General features: G+C 42.2%; 1 protein-coding gene across 2 annotated transcripts; it reads left to right on the top strand.

The window, feature by feature from the left end:
- The first annotated feature begins 205 nt into the window (after window positions 1-205).
- On the top strand, window positions 206-8,220 carry EEF1AKMT1 (EEF1A lysine methyltransferase 1). 2 transcript variants are annotated; one of them, XM_068181313.1, is made up of 5 exons: window positions 206-234; window positions 4,330-4,479; window positions 5,363-5,445; window positions 6,096-6,376; window positions 7,563-8,220. In XM_068181313.1, exons 2-5 carry the CDS (start codon window positions 4,333-4,335, stop codon window positions 7,688-7,690), a joined length of 639 nt encoding a protein of 212 aa, XP_068037414.1. In that variant the 5' UTR covers window positions 206-234; window positions 4,330-4,332; the 3' UTR covers window positions 7,691-8,220. The 2 variants fall into 2 exon arrangements, with proteins under 2 accessions (XP_068037414.1, XP_068037413.1); XM_068181312.1 differs by lacking the exon at window positions 206-234 and adding an exon at window positions 3,533-3,756.
- The last annotated feature ends 3,794 nt before the right edge of the window (window positions 8,221-12,014 follow it).

Here is a 12,014-nt window from a genome sequence, read left to right on the forward strand (position 1 = left end):
CTCCGAGTGAGACAGGCCGGGTGCCTGAGGCTGTCTCGGCCCCCAGCCCAGGCTCCCGTACCTGTCACACATCCCGGCACACACGCGATTCCCTCACGGGCCGGGGCCGGGAGCTCCGCCTGTCCCCGCCGCGTCCAGCAGGGGGCGCGCGGCCCCCGGACAGCGCGGCGCGTGCGGCGCGGGGGGCGGGGCCTGGGGCCAGCTGCGCGCGCGCGCGGAGGCGGCCGGCGGGCGGTGAGTGGCGCGAGGGCCCCCGCGCGCGGGGCGGGAGCGCGGCCCGGGGCCCCCGCGCGCGGCCGCCCGGGGCCGCCGTGAGGGCGGCGGCGCTCCCACCCAGGCGTGGCGGAGCCCCCTCACCGCCCCGTTATCGCCCCCTCACCGCCCCGTTATCGCCCCCTCACCGCCCCCTCACCGCCCCGTTATCGCCCCCTCACCGGCCGACCCCGCTGCGCCCCGCGGGCGATGGCAGCCGAGGCGCGGCCGGGCTGGCTGGGGTCACGCCGGGCCCCCCCGGGGGTTCTATGTGGCTGCAGGGTGCCCTCGAAGCGATGCACGGGGGAGGGCACAGCAGGAAAGGGCCTTCTCCGGGAACCGTCCGTGTCCCCTCAGCCGCGTGTAGGAGGGACCGGCGATCCCGAGCCCTGCCTGCGCGCCCTCCGTGCGACACATCATATTTTCCTTTTGCTTGAAGTAGCCACCAGGCCTCCTGGCTTTACTTTGTTAATCCAGTGCAGTTTCTGTGTATTTGGTAATCCCCTGAGAGCTTCTCTTCAATGAACTTTCTGTGTGACTTTGACGCATTGTAAAATTCCGGCTTTTGAGGTGTCAGGGCACAAGTCCAGACGTTTAGTAGCTTTCCAGTCTATTAGGTCAGGACTTCTCTACCTTCAAGTCCAGACGTTTAGTAGCTTTCCAGTCTATTAGGTCAGGACTTCTCTACCTTCAGGCAGGTGGTTGCAGCCCCTTCCAGGTGATTTTCATTACGGCTGCACGCCACTGGCCAGCTTTTCTCGGTGTGTGCTATAAACACTGGATGATGAGCTGCTTGTCTCAAAGACTGACTTGGGCAGCTTGGAAAAAATGCAGACAGCTAGATTTAGCTCCATTTCATGCTCTCTGTCTTTTGATCAAGGTTGCTCTTAGAATAAGATTTTTTTCTGAAGTTGCACATGTGCTTTTTATATTCTTGGTAAAAGATCTAAAGGCTAACACTGTCCTCTTCTTCTTCCTTCCCAGTGGTGAGCAGCATGCCTTTCCAGATGTATTTCTATTCCACAGCCTTTTAGCAGTCTTCCCTAGTGTTTTCTTATCACCTATTCTCCACGTGATCATAACAACAGGTGAAATAAAGGTACCGGGGACCAAACACTGTTAATTTTTCCATAGTGTTTCTTTTGAGTATTTTTCCTTCTGTTTTAGAATTTGGCTATATAAAAATAGACTTTTCATACAAGACCGCCAGAACCTATTGTTAAATACATACAACAATCTTGTGTGGACAAGGCCTTGGAGTCTCCTCTGCTGCTCTCCTAATTTATTTTTTGTTTTCTTTGGAGAGCTTTCACTCTGTAGTGATGACATTTGCCTGAACAGTACCTCAGCTAATAAGAGAGAGATTGAGCTGCGGACAGGGGAAGGGACTAAGGAGTCTGCAGGGACATCCACCCCCTTCATCCTACCTGCTGCACTGCAGCTCACATGGGGTAATTTGTCACCTCATTTTTCCTGTTTTATGGGTAGATCTGGCCCTTTAGGGACCAGTAGCATTCAAATTTGCCATTTTACCCTATGAGCACAGCCCTGCCTGTTCCTGTTCTTCTGTGAGGGAGCTTACCTCCTTTTCTGGTGTTTTCCTTTAGGTGGACTTTGACTTCACTGTGAATGTTACTTTTCTAAACCTTACACAGTGTTCTTGAGCTGTTCTTGGATATCTGATATCCCCCTGTGTGGCTTTCAGAGAGCGTCTGAGTGAGGACAGAGCATGGTCTGCCTGTGGAGGGAGCCCGGGCCTGGGGCAAGCAGGGATTGGTCAGCTGGAGCCTCAGGGGCATTGGGAATTAAGATTGTGAAGATGCCCTGAGTGTCAGAGGCACTGTGGGCTTCTGTGCTTCTTCCCATCCTCATGTAGAACTTTCAGGGTTGCTTCTGGACTTGAGAGCAGTGAATTTTCTGGAAGGGATAATGAAGGGATTTCAAACAGTAGAAGTGTCTCCCTGGAAGGAATTTACAAGTCTTGTACACATAAACTCACTTTAAGGGTTTTCTGATGTAGTTCTTAAGCATGAGAATGTCTTCATGTTAATAACCTGAGTCAGTATATGCATTCAGAAAAATATATTGAATTTTGGAGGCATTTGTAATAGCTGTACGTAATATTTCTACTGTATGTTCTGAGTTACCTTTCCTTGCAAAACCTCGCAGTTAATTACTTCTTGGTTCCTAAGGCATTAATTTGCAAACTAAAAGGAAGAGTATTAAAAAATCAACTAAAAAATTATTAATAGATAAAAGATTTATATGGCCTTTTTATCTTCTGAAACAATGGCAAATTCTTCAGCAGCAACTTTTATCTGTGAGGGTTTTGATTCATAGGCATGGATCTAGACTTTGCAAATGCCAGTATGGGCTCACTGAACAGAAAATCACAAAAATTTCAACTTTTGACTTAAAAACTGAAGCTTTCTACCTCTTTCAGTTTCTTAGAGTCAAAGCATGGTTGTGTTCTTGCTTAGGGGGAAATAGCAGACCAGATTACTGTATGTATCATTCAGTTAATAAAAAAAATGTTATGAGTTAAGGAGTGATTGTAAATTTCTATCTGTCCTAACAAAAATTAATTGTTGTATAGGACCTAAAATAGGTCATGGTGTTGTGTATTGTTAGAGCATTGTGGCTAGAAATTGTGTTATCTGTCTGGACATACAGTCATTTCTATCATAAATAATTTAAATAATACATAATTTAATAATGTAAATGTTGTCAAAGCGTTTGTGTTTTGTTCAGTGAAAAAATAGGGGAAAAAGAATGATTTTGGTTTTACTAGGTAGCTTGACTCTGCAATTCTCTTCCGTGAGGCTGATGCCATAGGATCTTTGGGCTGTGAACAAGTCCCTGTTTGGCCAGCCTGGCCTGAGAAGCCAGCAAGGCAGTAAATTATACTCTGGAAAAGCCAGGTTTTGCAGATAAGAGCTTTCCTTAGGTGTGTGCTGTGTCAGAGGAATGGCAGAGTTTTCTCCCAGTGCCAGGGTAAGGTACCATTTTTCCAGCAGGCAGGAGGAAGTTGTTTTTGGAAACTTCATCTTGAAAGCTCTGTTAGAGCAGAAGGAAAGGGTGGAAGGGGAGGAGACTGCCAGTTCTGGCACTCTCCTTGTAATTCAGGGAATGAGGAGAGGAAAAGCCATGGGCAGCTCCACTTGAAATTATTCAAAATGTTCACTCACTGTTCAGGTAGCCGGTGGCTCTCGGTGACTTCTGCATAATGCAGGCGTATCCTTGTCTCCAGGCTCTGTTAAAGGCAATGCTCGTGTGCTGGTTCTTAGGCTGGATGCAGGGGAAATGGGTTTCTTGAGAGAAGAATCTTTCTCCGTTTTCTCCAGTTCTTTTCACTGGCTGAGTCCTTTCCAGCACCTCCGTTCCACGAGGTGGCACCGTTCCCTGGGAGAGGCTGCTATGCTGCCTGGGGTCAGAGGGCTCAGGGATGCTGCCTGGCAGAACCCACTTCAGGAGCTTTCTGAAAATGGCTGTGCTTTTCCATTGGTACATACCGTGTCTTTTGGGAGCTTCTTGACTGCCTTTTTTTTTTTTCTTTTTTTTTCTTTTTTCTTGTAGATTTGTGACATTTAGAGTAATCTTTTAATGGCATGGAAGTTAAAAGCAGGTGATGCTGAGCTAGAATGCTAGTTTACTTCATTTGGAGTCAAAATTGTGTGGCTTTTGAACATGGGAAGGAATGACCAATAGCTATCATTTCTAGGAAGGAAGGGAATAATTTCTATAGGATTTTCCAGATCCACAGGAAACCAAGAGCTGTAATGTCAACTTCCCTGTAAGAACAAAAGCCAAATCCATGTTGTATAGAAAGGGAACAGTGTTGCTGCTCTTTCTGAATTCTCTGTGGAGACTTGTTATTTCCAATTGGCCTCTCATTGAGGCCAAGCTCTTAGCGCTTAAGTAGAGGGTATAAGTTTTCTTTTGTTAGGAGGTTTTCTTAGTTAGCTGCATTCTTGGTGGAAGTTGTTTTACATCACAAGATTATGCTGTTTAAAAAAAAACATTCACCATTGAAAAGGGTTAGTTTAATTAATTTCTTTTTTCTTGTTGACATCTAAGAAAATGGACGATGATGATGACATTCCCCAGCTTTCATCCCATACGTTGGCTGCCCTCCAGGAGTTCTATTTGGAACAGCAGCAGAGAGAGGGCATGAAGACCTCCCAAGGGTTTAATCAATATTCCATTGGCTCAATAGAAGAAGACTGGGTAAGAAACTATGAATTTCAGTGAATGAAGCGCAGATAGAGGACTATTCCTGACCAAGTTTCTTTTGTGGCTCGATAATGAAATGAAATTAAAGAGGGGAGCACTCAAGATATTCCTGTGGCAACACTGTAGGGAGATTTGCTTTAGTATTAAATCTGGATATAGTTGTTTGCTTGACATGTGCGTGGTGGGTGCAAACTGAAAGTACGTGGAGAGGGAATAAAGCTGCTAACAGAAAGCTGCTTCTGGAAATTTTAACTCCAGCCTGGCATGTGATAGTAATAAAGACTCTTCCCTGAGTCTTGAGACAAACATAGTTTAACAAGACCAAGTGATCTTTCCTTTCACATGAATTTTTTTGTGTGTGTGTTTTATTTCTTTATTTTTGTGGATGACTGTTTTGCTGCTTGTTTTTATTTGTGACAGACTAATTTCTGATTTGTCTCTGGGTTGGGTTTTTTTGGTCTTCCTTTTTCTGATCCGTTCTGATTTATCTTTCTTATCCTTTTCTTTCTTCCCATACTGTCGCTTTTCAAGGTCCTTTTTCCTCGTCTGCTGATGGAACTATATTTAAGAGCACATAAATAATGTGCATCTGCATATTAGTTTTGAAATACTTTGTCAGTGGTTTGGATTTCTTGGTTTTCCTGATACTGCAGTTCATGCTTTGGAAACACCGAGTGTAAGGTACCTGCTGCATAGCACTCGATTACAGAAGTAGGAAGACTGTCAGGAAAACAGTCACCTTTCCAGCTTTACAGGTTGAGAACTGAGAAGTTGCTATGGATTGTGGTTTTCTTCAGTTATGACTCACCACACGTAACTCTGCACAGCACAGCCAGGAGATTTGATGTTGTTTGTAATTGTGCATTTTCTTTCTCAGCAACTGAGCCAGTTTTGGTACAGTGATGAAACTGCATCATGCCTGGCTAAGGAAGCAGTTCTGGCAGCTGGAAAAGGTGGCAGGTAAGTTTTAATAATCGTGTTGTAGATTTAACATCTCTCCTCTGCAAATATTTTGTTTCTGCTATGTAGACAAGTGCGTGCAGTTTAATTCATTAGTCATTGTACTTCAGTTTTGTTCAACTGAGATACTTCAGAACTGCTTTGATGTTATTTAGTTAATAGTTTATACTGATCTTCCTGCTTATCATTTAATTGAATGTAGTAGGCTGTGCCTTTTAAAAGTTTACTAGTAATCTTTTTACTTTTTTGAGGAATACAAAGTGCTTCAGAGCACATTATTGACTTGTAATTATTTTCTTAGTTTTATATTATGTTTCTGTAGAAGAGATGGAAAAAACTTGGTTTCCTTCCAACTTCTATAAACAGTAATTTTTAATTTTTGAGTGTACTTCTTTGCTTTTCTGAAACAAGACTTTCTCTGTAATTAAGCTTAAGATCTTTATGTAGCATGGGGTTCAACAGGTAATGACTTTCATACTTAAGACTTTGTTACTAAAGTAATTAATTGTTAGAATGGAGGAAGAATACTTTACATTTTTGGGACTAATGTTTAAAATGTTTTCCCAAAGCCTCTCTGAGGACTGCTGTAGAGTTTTGTTGCTATTGTTTGCCTTTTAAAAGTACATTTTCAAGTTACTGTGTTTTTTCAGGATAGCGTGCATTAGTGCACCAAGTGTATACCAGAAACTGAAAGAACAGGACGGTGAGGGTTTTTCCGTGTGCATACTGGAGTATGACAGAAGGTTTTCTGTGTATGGAGAAGAGTTTATCTTCTATGATTACAACCACCCTTTGGACTTACCTGAAAATCTCCTGCCACATAGTTTTGACATCGTAATAGCAGATCCACCCTATCTGTCTGAGGAATGTCTTCAAAAGACTGCAGAGACCATCAAATACCTAACAAAAGGAAAGATTCTGCTTTGCACAGGTATAACTAACAAAAGTATTAGGTCCCCTTAAGTAGCTTTTTTCTCTCTTTCTAATGACAAACTTACATGAGACAAATACTAACTCAAAAATGCTGAATTATCATCAATTTAAGGAGGAATCCTAAGTACTTGGAAGGAGGAATTTGAGTACTTGAGTTCAAACTTTATTTTAAACAGAAGTGGGTGTTAATAGTTCAAGTCAGTCCCTTTTTCCTATGGCATTAGGAATTTTACTAAATTTTTGAGGAATTATAAGATCGTCCAGCAAAATTCCAGAAATACAATTTTTCTTGTAGAAGGGCCATTCTCTATAATTGCAGTGATTGAAATCTGGGAATGGCAAACATATATGCAAGTTATTGTTTATGTTTTAGGCACTGAAATACAGCAGGAGGAAATAAAAAGCAGTGATACAGATAACTAGATATCTGTACTTGTGGGTCCTTCTTTTGGAAGGTGCACTTGCTGTTTTGAGAAGTGATGTGTGTCTACCCAAGTCATGGCTTTTCTTAAACTGTTTTGTTGTTACTGTATTATTATCTGAAGACATCCGGGAAACCTTTAATTTTTGGAAAGGTCAAAACCCTTCTGTATGTACAATTTGGGGGAAGGCAACCAAGCAGGCAAAACAAAAAAAAATTAAAATAGTGTGGCCATAGAAAGCCTGCTCCTTGGTTTAAGTGCACATGGCAGTCAGACACAAGGGTGGTTCTCAGAAGTTTTTCCCTAGAATGGATAGGTGGTCCTTCAGTTTACTGCTCAAAGCAGTGATTTCTCAGGGTGTAGCTGCAAATATCACTCCGTGGTTTATGTAAGTGAAAGAGTAGATGTAATCTGTTTGCATTTCCCACGGCTCCCTACCATTTAAATTCCTTGGAATGTAGCAAGAAGACTGAGTTCAAGTTTGATTTCTCTAAAAAGGGCACTGATACCCTCTGCTTATATTTATGAAATTTCTTGGACATTAATTTACTTGGAATGTCTTTCATTCTTCTAGATTTACTTTGTTTCCCAACAGATTCTGTTGTTAAGGAAGGCTTGAGAGGGTGAGAGTGTAGTTGCTTTAAGCCTGCCTTCCTTAAAAAAAACAGGCTCTCTGTGTATGCATTTGGGAGGAGCTATTTAAAAAGTTCAAACATTCAGTTACTGTTTTATCTTATTTAATACCAATTATTTTTGCTGCAGGTGCAGTCATGGAGGAAGAGGCAGCAAAGCAACTTGGTGTGAAGATGTGCAAGTTTATTCCAAAGCACTCACGAAATTTAGCCAATGAATTTCGATGCTATGTGAACTATGCTTCTGGACTGGACTGATTCTCCTAAGATTATCTAAAAATCTACAGTTTTTCAGTCAAGCTTCTTTCTGTTAACTGTCAGTTATGCCGCATTTCTCAGGGCTGAAATAATCGGCTCTGAGTACTGTTTTCTGGGATAGCTGGAATCAACACGATGTGATAGCCTCTCTCTTTTAAATGAGTAAGCATTTGCAGTTACTGTGTTTTGTATTAGGTAAATGCAGAGCAAGCAATGCAGGTGCTGGATAATGGGAACTTCTTTGTTAGAGTTTCATTTTAACTGGTAGCTTTTGCCATTTGAGGACACAGCAGTGACCTCTTTGAAGTGATTTTAGCCTATAACAACACATAGGTGTTTGCCTTGCAGGCATCAGAATCGTCGTTGCCAAAGAAGTTGATACTTCTGTAGTAGTGTGACCCAAACATGTCCCTTATATCTTGAATCATAATGGCTCTGATTAAATATAATACCTGCTTTTTAATAATTTCAATATCAAAGAGGATCTACAAGTATGTCAAGTTACAAGAATGGTTATGGTTTTTTTCCCAGTTGCCTGGTTTTATCTTTTTCTCCTGTTCCACAGACAGCAGCAGAGCAGTAGAATAGAAGCATCTTAAAATCATTGAATCTTACAAAGCCACTGAGGATTAACATATTGATAAACTCCCACTGTTTCAAGTGGAAACATGCTAGATTTTATATTCAAAGTTTGGACTATATTTCAGTCAAAATAGATGATACATTGGAAAAGCTTTGCTTTGCATAAGTAGAGATTTTTGATATCTGGGAATTTTAAACTCAGTTTTGACTAACCTTTTGACTACACTACTGAAGTATTTCTGGGTGGAAATTAGTTCATAAATTTCAAGGCACTCAACACTTCTATAATCTCTAAAAACGCTCTACAAAACACAAGCACTTGTCTTTGTATGTCATACTGTGTAAAGGCTAACAGAAATGCTGCATCTACAAAACAAATCGTGTAAAATCAAGTACTAAATTTATTTTGTGGTGGGAATAAGCCTAATTAAGCTTGTGAGATGAGACTTTTTATAAGGCAGTGATAATACTCACGTTTCTGCTGTTTGGATGCAGATTTCCCCATCTGGTGGAGTAAACAGCTGAGCAGGAATAGTATAGATGGATTATAATCCTCTCAGTGCTCAGAGAATGGTGTTGTCTGAGCTGAACACAACAGTGGTTCATAAATACCCACCCAAGCCACTGTAGCTCTCCTCCCCATTTTCCAAGAGATCTGTTTGCTTCCTAAGGATTTTCCCTCCTCACATTTTATACCTGCTGCTTCCTCCCTGTGTGTGGTGTTCCTGGGTTCCGTGGTAACAGTTTTCTTCCTCTTTCACATGCCTTGATTTCTGTCAGGCTGGTCACAGGTGTTGTTAAAACAAGGGAAGGGCAGCAGAGGAAGCGCTCACAGGGAGAACAGGCACTGGCCTCTCCTTTCTGCTGTGTGAGCCCAGGGCCCATGCAGTCTTTCAAACTAGATGCCATCCTTGCTGCTGAGCCAGAATTCCCCTGAAAGTTACTGTCCACAGATGAAATACACCTGGGTTTAGTTGTTTTTTGGGAGGCTACACCATCACTTTCATGTGGCCCATTTGAAAATAAAGCAAACCAGAATGGTGACTGCGTAGCTCTTGGCACTAATCTGTACTTTAAACTGGTTTATTACCTCAGTGTCTTGCACACCAAGCAGATGGAGACAATGAAGTAACTAATGAAACTTTGTTTTTAACATAGAGGCTTCAAGTGGGACAGGTATGATTGCCAGAAGGGATGATACTGTTCCCCTGCCACCCACCTAAATTAGAATGTGCTGTTCAAATCGAAGCCTCAAGTATTTTGCTGGTTTGTTCACTTAATTTTGGTTAATGTGTATTACTGGGCTCTCCATAGCAGAGTTAAAAGTCAACTTTGCTAACTTCATCAGAGATACTTCTTAAAAAGATAAAAGTGCACCATTCAGTTGGTACCAAGAAGTTCACTTCCAAGAAAATCACTGCTGCTTCTCACAGGTAGGTCAGACTGCTTTGAAAAGGGGCACTGTGAAGATGCATAGTTACTGAACTGAGGGTACATGAAAATCTGTGCAGATGCACTAAACAGAGCAGCCCGTTGTCCACCAGCTTCCCTCTTAAAAGCCTGGGGAGTGCAGGCAGCTGCCCAAGCAGCTTGACTAGTGGCATTTACCACCTTCATCAGTGATGGGAGGTAAACTATTTTTATTATACTTGATTCCAAGGAAGTAGCTGTTTCTGAGAAGGGTACAAGTCACAAAAATCCATAGTGATTTTGTGTTTTGTGCCAGCGTGGTAGCTTTTAGAAATAGTATGTGGCAGCAAACCCCTCTTTTCTTCTGTAACAGGATTGTGAATAACAATGTCAGTGTCAAGTAGTGACTGACTGTACCGGGGTGTCTCATGGATGGACTTTCTGTTGGAACAGACTGTGGTGAAGTGTCAGCACCGTGCTCCTTTTCCAGTGGCAATTATGACTGCACAGTCATATGTGCTGCATCCTCTTTAACTGCCCTAGTCCAGGCAGTTACGGCTGTTCCCTCATCCTAGTGGGATTAATGGGTGTTTTTACTTTCTGAACACATCACAGCCAATGAATTTCGATGAATTTCGATGAAGGGCAGTAAAAAAGCCCTTTTCCTCCTGCTGCTTTGATGTTCATGTTCCCCCATGCAATTCCATGTTCACGTGTAGCTGTAGATCTTCACCTATTCAGACAGACACCTTCAGGTGATGACTGGTAAGTAAACCCAAACTAGCATCTCAGGCTTTCCTCAGCCTTCCTGAATGATAGGAATTTTCCACACTACCTTAAGTGATGCTACAGACAAGAAAATAATCTCATTACTGAGGATATTGTTCTGTGTTTTGTGGCTCTTAATGTATTCCAGGGACAACCTTGTTGAAGGAAAAGATTTTCCTGGCACAACAAAAAATTTTCTTAAATCAGCTTCAGCTGCCAGATAGTTCTAGCTTTGAATGGTTTGCATTTATTGGGCCTGGAGTTGGTTCAGTGAGGCATTTCATGTCTTCCTTCTGTCAACAGTTTGTGAAGCCTTGAAGCAACTCCAATGAGCACTCCCTCCCCCATGCAAATTAAAGGCAAGGCTGCGGCAGCTGTAACCAGAGGGCTGGAAGCTAGAAAATGTCACACCACATTTGAAGTGAAACTGATATAAATCCATGATGTGATGACCTCATTAAAAAAAACAATTCCAAACAAATGCAAACTACATTTAACACTCAACCTTTCCCACATGAGTAATGTGGAGAGAAAGGATATATGGAAGGATATTTTGAAGGCCAGCAAGTGTTTGTGTAGCTAATAGCTCTTGATGTTAAGTATTAACAAACAGTTGCTCGTGCTAAAATATAAACAACTTTTAAGAGATACCTAATTGGAAAGCTGGATCAGGAAGCAAATTGGCTCAGCTAAAATGTCTGTCACAGAGGAAAAGGAGGATTAAGAAGGGAAAATGGGCTTCTGAATAAAATAACATAAAGATGCCTGAACCATGGGAAACTTTCTGCACTTGTTGCAGTGTGACGAGAAGGAGGTCACCAACACAAGCGATCTATTGATCCATGGAGGTTTTGCAGTTCTCAAGTACTTTCAGTCATCCAGTTTCTGAAGCTTTCTATAAACTAAAGCATCTACTTATCTGGAGTGGAGAAAATTATTATGTTCCATTTACCTGATTTTAGGCTTGCACCTCCCAGGAATTCCCTGAACATGCTCTAGTTACTTGAAAACCTAAAAATGACTCCATAATTTATGTCTGGAGGACAAGAGAGTTGCAGTAAAAAAAAAGAGATCTTATTTTCTCCACATGATGCAAATATATATCCATGTGCTCTAACAACAAATTTGTTGCAGACAAATTTGTATAACAAATGTATGGGCAGACAATGAGTTCTGCTGGAGGGCAGGTGTTTGGCCAAACTTAGCTGGTAGCCCCTCTGGGTATCTACTAAATGTTAAGTACTGCATGGTTGGACATTTTGCTGTTGTTGTTTGGGGTCACTGTATTGCCTGTTAGGGTGAAGACTATGCTTTCTATGCTGTGGAGTCTGAAGGTTCAGCTTCATACTGCCATAAGGGTACATGTGGAGGAAAACCTCACAATCTAATGGTGAAACTGGAAGGGATCAGGCTACTGAAAACATCGCCTAGTGCAGCGTTTCTCCAGTTTTGTGGGTCAGCCTCCCTTTTGAGCCCCTCTGATTACCATTTCCCTCTGCTCAGAGGGTGAGAAGTTCCTCCACATTAGGAGGAAGGAAAAGAGGTTGTAACTGCTGCAAGTATT

This window comes from Anomalospiza imberbis, chromosome 2 (genome assembly GCF_031753505.1).
Source record: "Anomalospiza imberbis isolate Cuckoo-Finch-1a 21T00152 chromosome 2, ASM3175350v1, whole genome shotgun sequence".
Classification (NCBI taxonomy): Eukaryota; Metazoa; Chordata; class Aves; order Passeriformes; family Viduidae; genus Anomalospiza; species Anomalospiza imberbis.

What these genes read in the sequence shown, in the direction of transcription:
- EEF1AKMT1 (XM_068181312.1), top strand. Translation starts at nt 3,556, where the DNA reads ATGGGTTTCTTGAGAGAAGAATCTTTCTCCGTTTTCTCCAGTTCTTTT. An exon ending in ATGGCTGTGCTTTTCCATTG is followed by an intron (nt 3,757 to 4,329) that starts GTACATACCGTG and finishes TTGACATCTAAG; the next exon opens with AAAATGGACGATGATGATGA. An exon ending in GCTCAATAGAAGAAGACTGG is followed by an intron (nt 4,480 to 5,362) that starts GTAAGAAACTAT and finishes TTTCTTTCTCAG; the next exon opens with CAACTGAGCCAGTTTTGGTA.